Source organism: Squalius cephalus (assembly GCF_949319135.1).
Source record: "Squalius cephalus genome assembly, chromosome: 24".
NCBI lineage: Eukaryota > Metazoa > Chordata > Actinopteri > Cypriniformes > Leuciscidae > Squalius > Squalius cephalus.
In genome coordinates, this window is record NC_137145.1 from 26,343,435 (window position 1) to 26,359,114 (window position 15,680).

General features: G+C 38.4%; 1 protein-coding gene across 2 annotated transcripts in view; it reads left to right on the forward strand.

Moving 5' to 3' along the window:
- ror2 (receptor tyrosine kinase-like orphan receptor 2) overlaps nucleotides 1–15,680 on the forward strand; it is an 87,878-nt gene continuing 72,198 nt past the window's right edge. Inside the window, exon 1 of one of the 2 annotated variants that reach the window (XM_079862181.1) lies at nucleotides 1–353. In XM_079862181.1, coding sequence (XP_079718307.1) covers nucleotides 266–353 — 88 coding nt within the window. In that variant the 5' untranslated portion in view covers nucleotides 1–265. The remainder of the gene's footprint in view (nucleotides 354–15,680) is intronic. The other variant, XM_079862182.1, reaches the window with a different exon arrangement.

The window sequence follows — 15,680 nt, forward strand, 5'->3', positions numbered from 1 at the left end:
ACCAGGAGTTGGAGTTACTCGCTCACTGTGGTGTTAGGAGACTTTTGGGACACTTGAACAGGATCCGCGGCGCTCGACGAACACCTTTCGACTGAGCGGGATGAAACGCGTTATTGTTTTGCAAACGAACCGTCACAAACAGTTTCATTCACTGCACACTTGAGCGCTCGGGGAAACGCGCTTTGTTCGCACGCGCAAACTCAACTTTCATCCTCACTTGTGGAGAGAGAGAGGCTTTATCCCGGAATCCCGCTGCTCCAGAGGAATGCTCCCTGTAAGGATGTACACTCTGAGGATTACAACGCAAACTCTGCTGGCGATATACATCTTCCTCGCGACTTTTACACATGCAGGTTAGAATTCATACTTTTATTATCACTTTTTTTCTCCCCTATCTGAGTTTTCCTAAACGTGATTTCTATTTGTATGCTCGCATTAATTACATTCTATTGCAAGCAATGTCTGTGCATAAGTTAATTAATACAAGTGTGGAAAATGTTTTTGCTGGTCGTGTAGTTTAATACTCGTTCCTGTTACTGAAAATGTATGAGGATTTATTATATTGTCACCTAAATATTGTGTTTATATTGCTGCAAAATCGTTGAATATACTGTAAGGGAAACAGATTAGGCATAGTTCACCCAAAAAAATTTAAATTCCGTCATCATGTCATCAACTCAGCCTTTTGTTGATCCAAACCTTCCAAAAAAAAAAAGTTTTTTTTAATTTCTTTGCTCTGTTGAACACAGATATTTTGAGAAATATGGGTAACCAAGCAGTTTCTGGTCCTCATTGACTTCTGAGTATTTTTTCCCTTAGCCTACTATGGAAGTCAATGGGCCAACATCTGTTTGCTTACCCATATTCTTCAAAATATCTTCTTTCGTGTTCAACAGAATAAAGACATTTGGGAAGGTTTCGGGTTGACTAAATGATGACAGAATTAAAATGTTTGTTTGAACTATCCCTTTAAGTGCATTTAATCTAAGCATCTGTAACTGAATGCACCTTTGCTTCACTTTGATCTGTACTTTACTGTGCCTGTTTTAACGAATAAGAACTTTATTATTCCCCTTTTAAAGCAGATGTAATGCATTTACATGGGTTTGTGTGCTGGAATTGGCTGTAGGTAATCAGATGCATATTTTGAGAGTGATTACGTGTTAATTCATTTCCCTCCCTGCAGGGAGGAGTGTGACAGATGTTGAAATTTCCTGTTTTGAATTTGCGCTCTTTTGGCCATTTGTCTGGAGGTTTAGGGGGGATGGGACCCCTTTATCACCCCGCGCCGAGGCTTTGTCCCAGCACTTGAGCCTGTGGGCCGGGCGAGTGGAAGTGTTGGGCTCATTGATTAGGTGTGTGTGCGTCAACAACACGTGACTGATTCTTCTTCATCAGCCTGGCAACTATTGCCACAAACTATTTGTTGAAGACTGCAAGTGAACGGCCACAGTTTTCACCTCACACTTGAACACACTCGTTCACACAGAACACACAGTTCTGTGTTTAAAAACACGAGACGCAGGGAAGTTGAAAGCACCAGGTCCAAAGATGGTCTTGATACTTGAGCAGAAAAGACCAGTTTTTCTTTAGACGGTATTGAGGACGATATTATGGAAGATTGTTTCTGGCACGGAATAAAAAAGTGTAAACTCTAACACTTAAAATAATTATTTGGTTTGAGTAGAGCCAACTCAAATTAAACAAATGAGTTCAAATTAACTTTTATGAGTATTTAGAACTTTCTTTTTTTATTGAGTTCACAAAACTGACACATTTTAAGTAATCTGAATTGTTTCATTGTTTTGAGTTTTATGACCTTGTTTCTTTTAATTTAGACAAACCTAAATTTAACTGAAACTAGGCTGGGATTTCTATTTCCCAGCATGCTTTGCCATGACACTCAAAAGGGAGAGTAAATTATTAAATTAATTGTTATATAATGTTTTTTTTTTTTTTTGCACAAGATTAATATTAGGTGGGAGATGTAGTTGTGGGGGGTCATGGTGACGAGTGGAGCATGAACTTAGTTTGAGAACAGATATGTTAAATATTTTATATTGCTGTACTCATTCAGAAAGTGCTATGCTATGCTAAGCATTGTGTTACCAATTAGCAAGGTAGCGTTTATTGAATTATCTAGTTAAAGCTAGCCAAGTTTTCACTACTAAAAATAAGTTGAGATTACATGATCATTATAAATTAGCTTACTCAAATATTTCAAGTTAAGAGCAATTAAAGTGTGTGAGCACAAAGTTCTGCTTACTTTAACTTTAAATTTCTTAAACTAAAGAAATTGATGAAACTGATTACCTAAAATTGGGGTTTACAGTGCACTTGCGACTTTATATCTAACAAAACAGTTTTTTCTCACATTTGCTACAGAATAAAAACATTAAAAAGTGCTTGGGCCTTATCTAACAATACATACCTTTTTTTGTGAGTGCGAGTTTATATCTCAAATAGTCGCAGTTAAAAAAAAAGTTTTGTTCCGGGACGGAAACGCATCCATGATCTCTGCTTAATATATAGTATTGACCATTTGAACCAAACCATGTTTTCCTGACAAGCTACCGAATTCAGAGGCACTTTTTATAATACCCCAAAATAGCATAATTTTAATGCATTGTTGATTTAATTGCCTTGAAAACTTCTAAATGAAAATCATAAACAAGACTTTTGTCTCAATATATTTGGAAATTTTAGCTAAATATAGTAAAATCTGTGCAGTGGAATGCAAAAACTTATTCTGTGTTGAGATTTGCTGTAAAGTATTGCTTTACGTGAGTGTACTGTATGTATGCATGCAGTTATAATAAAAGCAAAAAAAAAAAAAAAAAAATCAAACTTTATAGATCTGTGCAACAATACAGTTTACATTAAAGTGACGATATAAACCCCTGTGCGTGTTCAGATGCGTGTGTGTTTGTTGTGCCGGGCCGTCGCCGCTCGCCGGCCTGCGGCTTCACGCTGCTCGCTCTCAGCTGCACCTCTGCCTGTCCACAGGAGGTTCACCTCTTCTGGCTCACACTTTCAACCATCAAAAAGGTGTTGGAGATGTTCAACAAGCCCATTGACATGGTAATCGATTCACTTGCTAATAAGAGTCCCTGAACCCACAGACTCTGAATCGGCTTCAAACAGTGTAGACTGAGAAGAAGTGGGCTTGTGATTTTAAATAGTCACGTTGCTTTCAGCTCTTAATGCCTGCTCCTTTGAGCCATTTGCATGTTTACACTTTTGAGTCTTTGGATGTTAATGCAGAGTGAATCTGCTAATCATTAAAAACAGAAGGGGCCGGCGTAAGGCTGAACTCCGCATCAGGGGTTTCACACTGTTTGATGCCTCAGGCCCCCTCCTAACATCAGGATCCCTCCTAAAATATAAAGAGAGGAGAAAATCCTTGAAAGATTATTATTATTCAAAGTATTGCATTGCGATGAAGGACATATTTGATTTATTTTGTTACTGTTTTTACATTTTGTTTGTACTAATAGACCTACCGATCTCTGTTTATTAAAATAATGATGCTGCCATCTTTCTCAATAATATGTAATTTGGCTCCAAGGGCGATATGGCAAAAATGTCATATCACGTTTTTGTTTTTTTTCTCAGGAAAATCATGAATCACGATTTTTTTCATGTTGGTTTTTACTATTTTGCAAGTGTCTGAGCAATATAGCCAAACTAACTTCCCTATTTTAAACAAAATATTAAAGGCAAAAGAGTGACAGACCATTTAGACCAAGGGTTGGGCTAAAATATATTATTTATATTTGTTATTAAGAATAAGAACAAAGATGCACATTACAAATACAATAGAATAAACAAATAGAATAAACCGTGATTTATTTTTCACAGTAGGTGTAACTGTAGCATACAAGAAATTGCATAAACGTAAAAATAAAACATAAATTATATATCTGATTCTTATTAAAGCTACTAAAGTTAATCAGTGAAGTAGGCTAAGTGATTTTCTCTTTGTCTTTTGTTGTTTGATCAGCATTAATGATAAGCGGTGGTAGGTTTATTAGGTTTATTAGGCTGCTGTCACTTTAAGACCATAAAGCATAACCCACTGTGTTTATGTAAATATTGTGTATATTTGCCTCTGCGTTAACATGTGACGTGAATGTACGTCTCGTTGTACAGTATGTTGAGATGGAGGGGCCAGAACATGATAGCATGTGCGCTGTTGCACGATACTACCATGTTTCTTCAAAAACAGATCGTGGAGACATTTTAATCGCCCGCGGTCAAAAATCATGATATCGCACACTAGGGGTGGCAAAAAATATCGAGAGGGCGATATATCGCTCTCCTTTTTCGTGCGATACGAGAATCCATACGCTGGCGTAATCTATATTTTAATGAATAAAATAAGGCACTGTAAATATATGTCTCTGTTCCCAGCATCGCTTCTTCATGGCTCCTCGAGGGGGCGCTCAACACATGAATGAGGGAAACGTGAACATAAGTTCACTAGCCTAATAAGAAGAGTTTTTTAACGGGACCGCGAACAGCAGTGTGAGTAAAATAATAGATGCCCCTGCCACGTTTAACTCCAAAGTCTGGACGCACTTCGGCTTTTAAAACATTGATGGGACAAACAAAATCAACAAAGAGTACATGATAAAAGTAAAGTGCACAGGTAATACCCCCATCATGCAACGCCATCACCCTGATCTCATTGAAAATGTTTAATTAACTTAATGTTTAATTTAATTTACAGACTGAAAAACTTTTTGTGCTGTTTTCTAACAGTTTGGACTAGAAAAAAGAGAGAAAACCTGGACTTAACCTTTTCACAGGTATTTTGTTTTGAGGGTATGTTTACACGACAAATGTACTAAATAGTTTTTCTTTTGTGTTTTATCGTGTACAGACGACAATGTTGTCACGGATCCATGAAAACGACTAAACGCGCTGTATTACACATGCCAGGCCAGTAGGTGGCGCTGGCAAACACTGCGCGCCTGCAGACTGAACACCTCATACACATGCGCATGACTTTTTCACGTTTTTTGTTTACATCGCTTTCAAAAGGTTGCACTTTGAAACTCGTTTACAAAAGTTTGCATTTTCAGGCCCCAAAACGCCGTTGTCGTGTAAATGAACGGCCACAACTCATAAAAAGTTTTCTGGTTTTAGTTGAAAACGGTGTCGTGTATCAGTTGACCAGGAGTGACCCTACATATTTTATTTTGTTTGATTATGGGGTGAAATATGACCTGAACCGTCCTGCTATACCTTGATGATGTTCATCTGAAGAATATCGGCATTAATGGGTTAGTTCACCCAAAAATGAAAATTATGTCATTAATGACTCACCCTCATGCCGTTCCAAGCCCGTAAGGGGGGGGGGGGGGGGGGGTTGCGACGTTCGTCTGGTATAGGACAACTTAGTTTGAATGAAATTAATATTTGTGTAGTGTTCAATGTTGTTATCGATATACGAGATACGCGGATGGGGTATTATTTCATCCGCAACCGCATCACAAAACTCATCATCCGCACCAACGTTTTTTGACCAGATTTCAAAGCCGCACCCGCCCGCCATCCGCTGATTGTTTTGCGGCCTATGGACGATGCAATGCTCTGCTGATGCGGGCCGCAAGAAAGCCCTTGTCTGTTCTAGAAAGGATGCAGCAAAGATATTTAATGCTAATGTATGAGGCATAGGCCTACGCTGAGTTTCATTCATTTACGACGAGATGCGCTCTAGTTCACAATGCAATGCAAGTGAACGCGGCACATCGGAGCCTCCATGTCACGGTTATTATATTGTCTCCTATATTTATTAAATACATGCAATTGGTTGATGAAACATTTATTAAAATTAAGATACAATTTGTACAAAACGAAATTCGCTTTAAAGAAAGGTTTTCTACAAAGCTAAACTTAATGAAGTGGTAAAAACCATGTCTCCCGATTGCAAATGTTCATTGCTAATGTTTATTATTGCAAATGTTTTTCATTTGTTTAATAAATCTCATAATGATGGCACATCACTATATCATAGCTTTTATTTCTATCTCAAATGATTGGCGGTCGGTCAGGGGGTACTTGGCAAAGAATCAAATACAGTTGGAAACGACGTAGACCATTAATAACACAGACTGTTAACAATTGTTTTTAATTAGTATTTAAACATTCTCTATGATAAAAAATATTTTAATAACACGGTTTTGGCGGTTATAGAGTTGTAATGACGGTGTTCAACTATAACCGTCGGTCTCACGGTTATATACTAACCGTCACACCCCTACTATTCATTTCCTTCTCTCTGGGCCTCGAGTGAGTTCACGTAGTGTTTTAGCGCAGCGCGTCTGTGTTGCACGTCACCACGTAGGCTCACTATTGGCCGACGCTTGTCATGTGTGTGATGCGTATGATGTACAACACAGACGCGCTGCGCTAAAACACTATGTGAACTCACTTGAGGCCCAGAGAGAAGGAAATGAATAGTGGAATAAAGTCGTTATTTTTGGGGGGTTTTAGCACAAAAAGTATTCTCGTCGCTTTATAAACTTAAGATTGAGCCACTGATGTCACATGGACTACTTTGATGTACATGGACAGTATACCGTCCATACATTTTCAATGGAGGGACAGAAAGCCTTCGGACTAAATCTAAAATATCTTAAACTGTGTTACGAAGATGAACGGAGGTCTTACGGGCTTGGAACGACATGAGGGTGGGTCATTAATGACATAATTTTCATTTTTGGGTGAACTAACCCATTAAGTCCATCAAAACGGCCCGACTCAGAGAAAGCAGGCTTGCCTTGATTTCTGAAACAAAGAGAAAGACGTTTGATTGTGGTGTTTTATGGCTCTCGGTCAAACCCCCGTTGGCGGCGCTGCTGTTGAGCTGTGAAATGAGCCGGACATGGTTGTAGAGTTACCCAGAGTTCAGTCTGTTAATCCAGAGTTGACCAGGGCAAGAGGGAAATCTTCAAAGCGCCCGTCATAAAAAAAACGCAGTAAGGCAGCTGATCCTTTAATTCTTTTGGAAACAGCCGATTTAACCATGGGAAAGGCCTCGTCAATTAGCATGTGAAGAAATGCTCATGTTGGACATCTCGATCATTCTGCAGAACCGCTGAAGGCTTTATTAAAGCCACATGCCTGTCTGTAATATTTAGCAAGTAGTTTTGGTTCTGCGCTGTTTACTAGACTTTCAGAAGTATAATAGCCTATATTATTAGAAATGTATTATACCTAAAGCCTAAGAAAGTGATATTGAGGACAGTTTGGGGTTGGTAAGATTTTTAAGACACCAAGCTCACCAAGGCTGTGTTTATTTGATTAAAAATGCAACAACAAAAACAGTAATATTGTGAAATATTATTATAATTTAAATTGGCTGTTTTCTTTGTGAATATATTGTGAACTGTAATGTATTCCTGTGATCAAAGCTGAATTTTCAGCATCATTACTCCAGTCTTCAGTGTCACATGATCCTTCAGAAATCACTCTAATATGATGATGATTTGCTGATCAAGAAACATTTCTTATTATTATCGATGTTGAAAACAGCTGTGCTGCTTCATTTGATTAAAGAAAGGCACACATGAAGAAAAAACTAAACATATATTACAAAATAAATAATTTCTAAATAAAATGCATGGGAGAAATGGCTGATATACTTTGGTTAAGATTTATACCCTGCACTTTGTTGGTTAACATATTTCAATAAGCGACCCCCAATGCTGACTAGCACAAACAGAGCAAGACTGGTATTAAACATGGGTTTCATCCATTTTATGGCAATTGCAATATGATGAAAACAAATGTGTTAAACTGCACTGAATGAGTTTGCTGTGTAGATTCATGAATATAATGTTAAAAAAGAAAGGGAAATCTTTTGTAACATTATCTCTTTCCTGTAACTTCAACTCCTTGACGAACAGAAGTGTTAAACCTCACTAAGTCCAGACGTTTGAACAGCACAACAGCTCTTCGGGGTTACGACAGCATTGCCGTCACGTTTTCCCAGCATCACTCCAGCACTAAACTCAGTCCGCTCGGATCGGCTCCCTGACGACGCGCCGCTGAGATCTCTTCTTCTTGTGGTCTTCAGCAGTGCTGTTTTCCCAGCATCACTCCCGCACTAGACTCAGTGGTGTAGATTCAGCACTGCATCAGCCCCAGCTTCTGCTGCTGTCCAGAGAAAGAGACATCAGAAAGAGGAAATATGTCGTCGCCTGCCAAGCCGTAGTCCTCACAGCAGTTAAGAGCTCTGCGGTTGGTGGTCGTGCTTGAGGAATGGAAATATGTTTTTGTAACATTATTGAACCCTCGCATCTCTAATCCAAGCATCTCTAATCAAAACACAGCAGCAGAAGTTGAACCCAGTGGGCCGCAGTGTCCTCCAGAAGAAGGAGAGGTGTTTAGAAGAAAACAGCACTGTTGAAGACCACAAGAAGAAGAGATCTCAGCGGCGCGTCGTCAGGGAGCCGATCCGTGCGGACTGAGTTCAGTGCTGGGAAAACAGCAGCGCTGACTGACGGAGTGACGGCAATGCTGTCGTAACCCCAAAGTCTGGGCTTAGTGAGGTTTAACACTCCTGTTCGTCAAGGAGTCGGACGCATTGAATTAATCAAAGTTGCAGGAAAGAGATAATGATACAAAAAATTTTCCTTTCAAATAAAGGTTATTTTTTACCATTCTATTCATCATGGTATCCTGGAAAATTGAACGTATCGCCGTTTCCACAGAAATATGAAGCAGCACAACTGTTTTCAACACCAGAAATGTTTCTTGATCATCAAATCATCATATCAGAGTGATTTCTGAAGGGTGTGACACTGAAGACTGGAGTAATGATGCTGGAAATTCAGCTTTGATCACAGGAATACATTACACTTTACTATATTCACATAGAAAACAGCTGTTTGTAACATATCAAGGTATTACTGTTTTTACTGTTCTGTTGATCAAATAATTGCAGCTTGGTAAGAGTAGGACATTTAATCGTGTGGCTCTGTCGCTGGTTGTGTGATGTCGCTCTGCGTAAGTGTTTGTCAGTGCATAGAAGGATATTGAATGTGTAGACATGCATTGCAAAGTTGTTTTGTATTGAGTATTGAAACATGATGAGAGAACAACAAATTTTTTTTTTTTTTTGTGCTGAATGATACCATAAAATGTATTACGCTGGTCATGGGTATTAGGGCAACTGCTTAGTGATATGATAAACACTGTGACCGATCTCTCTTGCATTGTTGTTTTATACATTAGTAGATTAAGAGTGTAACGACTGAGTCATTGGTCCTCTTAGAGCATGAAAACAACTCTGTTCATTCAGGTCAATGACATTCAAACAAGTTAATGGCTTTTCCTGTGTAATCTTTAACTTATTACACCATTCTTCCTCCTTCCTCTGTTGTATTAAACTCACTGCTTGCTCTACTAAATGCACGTGTTTTTTAAGAATTAGCCTGAAAGAAATTTTAAAAGAATCGCAATTGATTCATACTTATTTAACCACATTAAATCATGTAGGCTGTTTTTTTTCAGTGCTACTTTCTCATATTCTTATTTAATGTGTGCCTATCAGCAGTTTGTTGATGTCCTTATCTTGCTGCTTCAGATTATTCACTATTGAGCGCTGCAGCGATGGTGTGTTTCCGTTAGCATCACCCTGGTTCCCTCAACAACAAAACCAACACGATTTCTGGATCGCTTTTGGATTATTGCAGGAAATGAGCTCTGTGACCAATGATCATATGACTTCAACATCATCATTAAGCTCCCGACTCTCTCAGGCTTTATTAAAAAACATTTCCCTCAAACTCTGAGTTAGAATAGTTTGTAAGAGCGAGGCTGTGAAAGTTACCATTGCTGCCATTGACGAGATTTTTCACTTTTATACGGTAGGGGGCGCTATCACACGTCTCCTGAACAAGTGCAGTATCTCCAGATCAAAACACATGCAAAGAAGAAGCAGAAACGAGCGATCTCATATGTAAGCAGGTGTAAAATAACGCGATCATCAACAATAAACAGCATATAAATCAAAACTGCCCAACGTCACCGAATGAAATGTCGAAATTTTTATGAAAATGACCAAAAACGTTAAGAGTTAATGTCCGACAACCTCTGTAGTCGCATTTAGACACTTGTTTTAGAAAGCTTTAGAAAGTTCACAAGGGGGAATAACTGACGTATTTTATTTTATAGGAAGAAATGTGACAGTGTAAAGTCAGTGCTCCAATGATAATAGATTACTGCAGTATATTAGCCTGGGTTTCCCCATACTGCCTTGCTCGCAGCGCGATTTTATTCACGCTGCTAGGCAGTCTGGACACCATGGACCAAATTTTCCCCTGAAAAAGGGAACCAATCACAGAACGGGGAGGGAGCAGCAAGACGATGACGACACCGAAGCAGTTTGTTTATATCAGACTCGACGTTACCTTCTACCCTCATGTTTATCTTGCACAAACGGTAATATTCGCTAAACGCCATCGTGTACAAATAAATCTTTGACCCATCGTCTTTTTCCTCGTCGGATTTCTGTCACTCTACATGCGTCATCTGGTATAATTGAAGCGATTGGCTATGAGCTACATACAGGCGCATTTGATAGACATTCATAGCGCCCAATAAACGGCTCTGGGCATTCGTAAACCACGCCTCAAATACGAGAAAATGAACACGTGGTTCCCAGACCAAGTCTCAAATGAGACTTGGTCTGACGTTAGCCAGGCTAGCAGTATATAGCAGTCTCTTAGGTTATAAAAACAATTATCAATGTGAATTCCTTGACCTTGAAACAGTCAGTTTTGTTGCTGGTCTGTTGCAAACTAGTATTTGTTATCATATTTTAATTTATTATCAATATCATAAATGCACTGTTTTGTAGCGCAAATAGTTTTACTTCACTTTGTTATTGTAGTTATTTCCCTATAACAAATGGGACGTGTCGCACACATTCCCAGGACATCCTTCTGTGTCCAGAGTAAAGTGGATAGGCACTCGTAACATGTACCTCGTAATGGGAATTTTTTTAAAGCTAGGTTTAAGTTATTCAAACATTCCTTTCCTTTAACGTTTGTGGCCATCAGTGGACTATATATCTGCTCAGATTTTACATCAGGCATGCGTTCAGTCCTGTGATGAACGGCTTCAGTGCCGCGTGCCAAACATGTTCTGGAGTTACTCTCTCCCGGTGCCAGTTGCTGGATGTCTTGACTCAGTGGAATTTGTCCCGTCTCCCAAACCTATGATTTCCACTGGCAGCTTAAAGACCCCGATTCGTCCAAACGCCACATTAAACCAACAAGGTGACATTTTTCCGAAGGCCACCCAGCACTAGATCAGGAATAAACTTGAGTACTTCAGCACTGATCTCTCCTCGGAGAAGGGCATTAATGTGGCTGTCTTCTGGTGGAAAACTGGCCGGCGTCTCCGGCTGTGGTGATTTCTGAGTTCGCTTTTTCCACTTTGCATGACAGATATAAATAGAATATCTGACAAAAAGCAAAGTGCTTATTCATGTTTAAATACATATTCAAATGGCTGCCTTGAGCTGTGTTTTTCATTAGAGAAATGGATGCTTTTCTGCCATAAAAGATATTATAAGCTTTTGAGAAAAGGCCTGGATTACTTGCTCAGATCTACTGGAGAATTGAATCCCTTGCGGGAAAATCATGATACCGCTATCATTCCACTGAAGGACCGACGGGTGTGATGTCATTTTAAACAAAAGCTGGCCAAAACCCGGGTGTTTTGGAGATCGTTTCAGTGGTTTGAAGCGGCTCGCCAGCACAAACCTTTCGGAAAACTGTTAAACTCCTTCAGACTGCTGTTGCTCCATGATGATCGGCTCTGGAGCTCCACCTCTTTCGACACGGAAATCATAATGTTTAAAGAACTTCTCAGAGAGTATATCAAGGCCTCAACGAGGGCAGCTGATTATCATTATTATTACTTTTAAAGACATTTCTAAGCCACTTTACTCCGTAACTGTGCGAGTCTTGGCCGGAACAACTATTGGTGTTTCGGACATTTTAGTCTGAGGAGTTAAAACTGTACCTGTAAAACATCAGCGTGTTTTATTTAGTCCAAATTTGAAGGGAACAAACATATTTCATTAGGTGTGAATCCTGCTGGGGGAAGCAGAGTGAAAACCAGCTGTGCGCTTCATAAATACCTCTCGAGGAAATGGCCGATCCTCTAGCTGATGTGCACCAAAATGCCTTTAATCTAGTGCCTTGTGAGATGTTAATCAACAGTACTTGTGTGTGTGTGTGTGTGTGTGTGTTTGTTTGTTTGTGTGTGTGTGTGTGTGTGTGGCAATTTTTCCCACAGAGGACCAGAAAGCTGTGTGCTCATAGGGAGGGTTGTGGGTGGATAAAAGGAGGACTGTATAATAAAAATGACTTTCAAGATATGACATTGAACAAACATCCAGTGAACTAGATGTTGAAATCAAGCTGTTGTTACTGCTACCTCAGATCTCTGTTGTGGGGCTACTATATACTAAAACATTCACTAAAACATTATCTGTAGATCATTCATGGTGCTTTTTCTGAAACATTTTAGTTGGACGTTCATCTAACATTTTTGAAATGTTTCTACTTGTTTCAGAGTGTTCATGTGGGACATTCAGCTGTAATACTTTCATAATGTTTGCACTGATCCCATATAACGTTCGCATAACCAAGACAAATGTGTTTGAAACATTAAAAATTTTTGTAACATTCAGAGAGCATAATGTATCGTAACTCCATGGAAACATTAGCTGGTATGACTCTTTATTAGTTACAATCATGAAGTATAAGTAGGTTAGTAGTATAAGTAGCACGTTTTTGAGTCCCAACCAGTAGCAAACCTTTAATAGCCATGATAAACTCATGGCAAAGTCATTTTTTGTATGGCTGGGTAAAAAAATATTGATTTCTCGATTTTTAATAGATTTTTATTTTTGCGATATCGATATCGATTCTTAAATCCCAAGAATCCATTAGTCTATCCTGTTTTCAGTTTGATATGAAACAAGTCTCAGATTTCAAAGTCTGTCCATTTTATTACACAATTCAAACAATAAATGCCTCTTTAATGTGGCGTGACCGTTCAAGAGAAGCAGAACCCCGGAGCGCCCGTGAACCGATCATCTCAATGAACATCAGAAGGTATATGTTAACAGAGACAGTACAACTTACCGAAATTAGTACCATGGAAAGACATCAGCTTGTAAACAATGTCACGTAACGTCACATTTACCTCAGAAAAAACATAGCCTAATTCAATGACCAAAAAACTCTAGAGAGGAACATTTTGCTAAATATAAGCAACATATTACATATTTATTATGATTTTAATGTTCTTCAATATATAACGCATGTTTGAATAATCAAGTTGACAGCCACCATTTAAATGTTTATTTTTCAAAAAATGAGTTGGAGTAGAAATAATGTCATTTTAAAGTTAGTAGGCCTATTATAACTTTATTATTATAAAAACTACCTTCAGTGTAATTTAATTGTTTGTATACAGATCGGTTAACTTTAACCTTCAATATTTTAGTAATGTAGTTCTACCAACTGACTCCCATGTATAGTTTACAGCATTAGTTGAGAGAGATTTTTTTCTTTGAGAAAATTTGCCATGTACTGTATCTGATATATATCTGATATATATCCAAAATAATCCATATCGATATCAAATCTGATCGAAATCTGAATCGAAATCCAATTGGATCATGAAATTTGTGGCAACAAATACCCTACTTTTTTGTACTTTTTCTGCACTCCAGTGTATTCATGTTTTTTTTCTCATGTCTAACTTTGGACTGAATGAAGTAATGAACATTTGAATGTATTTAACAGCCGATGCAAAGTTTTCTGGAAAGCTTGTGCTTGCAAACCCCAAAACAAACTCCAAACTCTTTAGTTTTGGCCAGATTTTGTTCAAAATACATAGTTTAAAGTTTGAGGTCTGAATAACTTTGCTGTATCATCTCGTTTTAACCATAATCTTGCTGCACATATAATGTATAATATATGCTGGTTAATAAACAGCAAATATGTTTTGATTGTTGTGTAAGGACAGAACAAGGACTTATGTAAATGCATAAACAAACATACATGGAATATTTCTAACTGAAATGTGTTCAGCGCACAGTGTGACAGTTTCATAGTGCAAAAACATTACATTTTATGAATGGCATTTAAATAAGACATTTGTAAATCCTGTAGATCTTGCATCCTATCAGAAATGTATAAACTGTCCTTCCCTCTAGCTCTCCCACAGAAAAAGGTCCAGATAAGGTTTAAGTTTGTAATCCGTACACCTTCATGAATCATGGATCTGCTGGAGAGCTGAGGAGTGTGGTGGCCGTCAGCCAGCGGTAGATCTCAGCGTGTCCATCACACACACACACACACACACACACACACACACACACACACACACACACTCGTTCACGTCTGCTTCAGCAGGTGTTCAGCGCGGCTCACTGCATTCCTCCAGGTGACTGATCCTCAGAGCCTTTCATATGAGATAAGCCAAAAACTAATAACCCGCAGGCATGTTCTGTCGGCTTCACACTCACAGGAAGGAATTTATTCAAAAATACGTTTGTTCATATTCAGCACTGACAGGAGATATTTATATATATATATATATATATATATATATATATATATATATATATATATATATATATATATATATATATATATATATATATATATATATATATATTAGGGCTGTGTATTGGCAAGAATCTGGCGATACGATACGTATCACGATACATGGGTCACGATTCAATATATTGCAATATATTTCGATACTGTGCATAAGGCGATATATTGGGATTTTTTTAAAGTAAAATATATTAAAAATATTTTAAAAAAGACATGATGTGCATAAAAGTCAAAGAAGTTTACTTTAGATAAACAATTCAGTACACAGAAAATCAAACTGCCAGTTTGGGATTGTGGTTCACAGGTTCTTAGTGAGCAAATTTTTATATGCTCAAGTAGGCCATAATAAAAGAAAATAGGTACATAGCCCCTGTCACAATACAAAACAACAACGTGAACTGGACGAAAATGAATGAAAGTGGATGAAAGTGAACAAAATGAATGTGTCATATATTGAAATCAAGTTTTATGTGATAAAAGATTTTAAAAGAACTGGACGCGCGAATGAGGCGAACCGCGCCGCGCTAAACGCCTCGTGCCGCAGGACCTCCAGACGCGCGTAAACGCGTCTTTGCATTGACTTAACATTGAAATCACTCGCGCCAGATGCTCTATTCGTGTTTGGTGTGAACGATGCACGCGATTACATTTAGAAATAGACAAGCTTTGTTTCCAAATGCACCAAGCAAAGATATCCTTTCAATTGTATAAACTTTTATAAAACCAGCCAATATAATCACAATAAACACATCCAAAATGAAATATTTAACATATATAACAACTGCACAACGTCTAATTTGTAAACAAAATGATTTACGCACTAAATCCAGCATAAACTCCGGCACAATTTGCATGTGTTTAAACTCTCAAGACAGACAGCACATCCCGAACCTCACAGCAATTGGCTGCCGACTGCGTTTTTCGCTTGATATTTGTATAAAGGAACTGCCCAACTTTTTGACGCTCTCGGTCGCTCTCAATGCTTTCTCCGGTCCGCTGTCAATCCTAAAATGTCCAGTG